Source organism: Polyodon spathula, chromosome 23 (genome assembly GCF_017654505.1).
Source record: "Polyodon spathula isolate WHYD16114869_AA chromosome 23, ASM1765450v1, whole genome shotgun sequence".
Lineage (NCBI taxonomy): Eukaryota > Metazoa > Chordata > Actinopteri > Acipenseriformes > Polyodontidae > Polyodon > Polyodon spathula.
Window position 1 is genome coordinate 19,957,985 of NC_054556.1, and position 3,319 is coordinate 19,961,303.

Genomic DNA, 3,319 nt, shown 5'->3' on the forward strand with positions numbered 1-3,319 from the left:
TGTAATCTTTATTAAGTTGATCAAATAAATACAACATTATACAATAAAGTACATTACTCTAAGCTTTTTTTTTTTTTTTTTTTTTTTTTTTTTTTTTTTTTTTGAGGGTATTCGAATTCAAAATACGTGTAACTTGTGCTGTAGGGATACCGAATACGGTACCTGAGTTTTTCGAAACTTTCTAAGCTAAAGCACACACGTATAGTTTATCAAACCACCAGCAATGGTTCCACTCACAGTACAAGTTCATGCGTTCTTGCTGCTACCGTTGCATTTGTTGCAACACTTATTAAATGGAATACGCCTCCCTAGCTCCTTCTGCTGTTTAAAATCCAGCTCTCCGCACCGCACGTTCGCCTGGCCCCTGTCTCTTTAATAAACTCGTGCTTTATCTGCTGTAACAAATGTCTTTCTCTGCCATCATCAAGTCCGGGCGAAGAGGGAGGAGTTTGTTAATGTTCAGTTTGTTCTATGGATCGATGTTTGCTGGCATCGCCTCACCCTGCCTGTGAGTGAATGTTACACTACATCCAAACATACTCTCGCTCTCTCTCTCTCTCTCCATCTACAGTACTCTGTCCATTATATATATATCACACAGAGAGACTGGCATCTGACAGCAAAAGATCCAGCTTCGCAAAAACAATCCGCCATCAGTGTGGTAGAGGACACATAATAAAACGCCTCTCCGGTCTATGGTCTCCTTTAAACATTGTGTTATTTGATTAAAACAAGAGATCAAGTGATAAGATCAAATAAGGACTCTTCTTTCTGTATGGACTATCTTGCACGGCATACGCATTTTTTTACCTGGGCAGAGAAGTCAGCTTGAACAGTGCAGAGATGCCAAGAAGGAAGCAGCAGGCACCGAGACGGGCTGTGGGTAAGGAAGCAGTATTTTGTTGGCTGTATCAGATTCTTTCATGTCTTTCTTTATTTTTTCTCCAACACAATCAGTTTATTTTACGATAGAAAGTAGTTAGGAACTTTCTACTTTTTTTTTTTTTTAATGAAAACGGAGTTTATTTCAGGAAAGGACGGAACTGCAATATTTTAAAAACCAAACTATTACTGTATATAATGCACTTTTCAGGTAAAGCGAGTGGGGTTATTTACTGTACTGTTCACAAACTGTATGCCAGTGTCGTTTTATTTACACGACCGTTCATTTTCGTTTCATGCATGGCTCCATTTGAATTATTTAGCTTACTAGTTTTATTATTGTTATTTTCTTGAATTTAATAGCTGTGATCTATTAGCTATTTACGTAAGTTATTATGTAGCGCAAATGGTTGGGTCAAATAAGTCATACTGTCACAAACGCTAAAACAGAATCTAGAAACGTTTTTTTTTTTATGTATAGGTAATAGTGTGATGGTACAGCGTTAACTACAGTGTAAGGTTAGCATTAAACAGTGTAGCATTAGCTACAGTGTAATGATCAGGTTTATATGACGCAATTCATATGTCTTTGTGCGTTTCTAGAATTTGTTTTGCCTACGAGAGATAAAGGTCTAGCTCACCCTTTTCTTGAAAACTTTTCTCGAGGGAAGCTTTGCCATAATAGAAGTTCATGCAGTGATTCACGCGAGAGAGAGAAAAAAAAAAGTGGATACACGAAGCTATTTTCGTTTAACACGGAGTTTTACTATGAAAACAGACAGGGGAAAGGGTCTATGAATGAATACCATAAAATAATTGCCTTTTGTCATATGTATTATTGGGAAGGCAGGCCTTATTATTTGTGGATCTAATATGTTTAATTTGTAATAGTTTGATACCTACAGTAAAATATTTGATTTAAAAAAAAAACAAACAAAAAAAAACCAAAAAAAAACAAAACAAAACAAAAAAAAAAAAAAAAAAAACGTTTTTTTTTCTGCGCAAATCCTTGAACATATTGTATTCACTTGAAAAAAGAAAAGCCTCCAAGTAACACATGACTTGGCCGTATATGAGCGTTACGTGTAACACACTGCCATGACCTTGTGAAATTGCTTACAACGGAATGTGTTTTATTTAAACCCCCCCCCCCCACCCCCCAAAACCCCCCCCCCCCCCCCAAATAAGTACCCCCCCCCCCCCCCCCCCCCGAAAAAAAAAAAAAAAGAAACAAACAAACCCCCCCAAACAAATAAATAAACAAATAGATGCATGCTGGTTTCTGTGTTATTCTAGGGTTTGGGCATGAACGTCAATAATCTGTCTGCTGGGGCCACCCTATGAACAGTGTTTTTCCGTTTGATTGCCAGTTTTTGATTTTACATTTGATTTATCACCTGTCACCTGGTGGTCTTTGATCTATTCGGTTCCTGGTAAATATCAATAAATCACTCGCCATGGTTACCAGTGTGTGCTGGTGACGTATTGCCTCATTTCCCGAGCTCAGGCACGTACAATTATTGTCTTGTTTAGATTTTAATGCGGGTTTTCTTCATTTCCTCCCTTTAAGCATGCTGGTTCTGGTGTCTAGTCTACGGGTTTGGGCCTCATAACCCAGCTAAGGCACGTATGAACAGTGTTTTTTCCGTGATGCCAGTTTAGATTGTAAACCGGTCACCTTCTGGGGGCTTTTCCAAAAAAGAACTCGTTTTATTTTTCTTTTGAGACTTTCCAATTACAAAACAAAAAAAATTTTTTTAGTCTCGTTAGGGAAATCCCTTGCAGCACTTTCAATAAAAAAAACAAATAATAATATAATATTTATTATTATTATTATTATTATTATTATTATTATTATTATTATTATTATCATTTTAAATTTGAGCATAATATGACCTTTGGATGCACCAGTATAAAATGGATTGTTAAAATATGTGTAGTGACAGCAGTATTTATAAAGTGCTCAATTAGATATATTTTTCAAACCGCCGCTGTCATAAACACATTTTAGAAAGGCAGTCACGGAGAATGCATTTAGTTGTCTGTTGAAATTTTAGATTGCAGCCTGAGTGAGTTGCAAGCCATTTGTTTACAAATTGAGAAGTTATTTATTATTGTTACAACAAGAAACTAAGTAGAGGCAAACTGATGTGTAAGTGACTGGGTTTAGTTTTAGAAGAAGATGGGTTGTTTAAGATTGAGTGTTGGGAATAATTGTGATATTTATTAACAAAAAAAAAAAACAACAACAACAAAAAAAAAAAAAACAAAAGAAAAAAATCAACAACAACAACAACAACAACAACAATAATAATACTAATACTACTACTACTAATAATAATAGTTACAAGCTGTGACGGTATAGATATATTATTGCAATTAACATAAATATATGGTCCTGTTTTATGTAAATTAGACTTTTGTTTGTCTTTTAACT

General features: G+C 35.4%; 1 protein-coding gene across 1 annotated transcript in view; it reads left to right on the forward strand.

Moving 5' to 3' along the window:
• The first annotated feature begins 286 nt into the window (after positions 1 to 286).
• The window catches only part of LOC121298010 (teashirt homolog 2-like), a 50,106-nt gene continuing 47,073 nt past the window's right edge, over positions 287 to 3,319 (forward strand). The window contains exon 1 of the mRNA XM_041224694.1: positions 287 to 883. Coding sequence (XP_041080628.1) covers positions 844 to 883 — 40 coding nt within the window. The 5' untranslated portion in view covers positions 287 to 843. The remainder of the gene's footprint in view (positions 884 to 3,319) is intronic.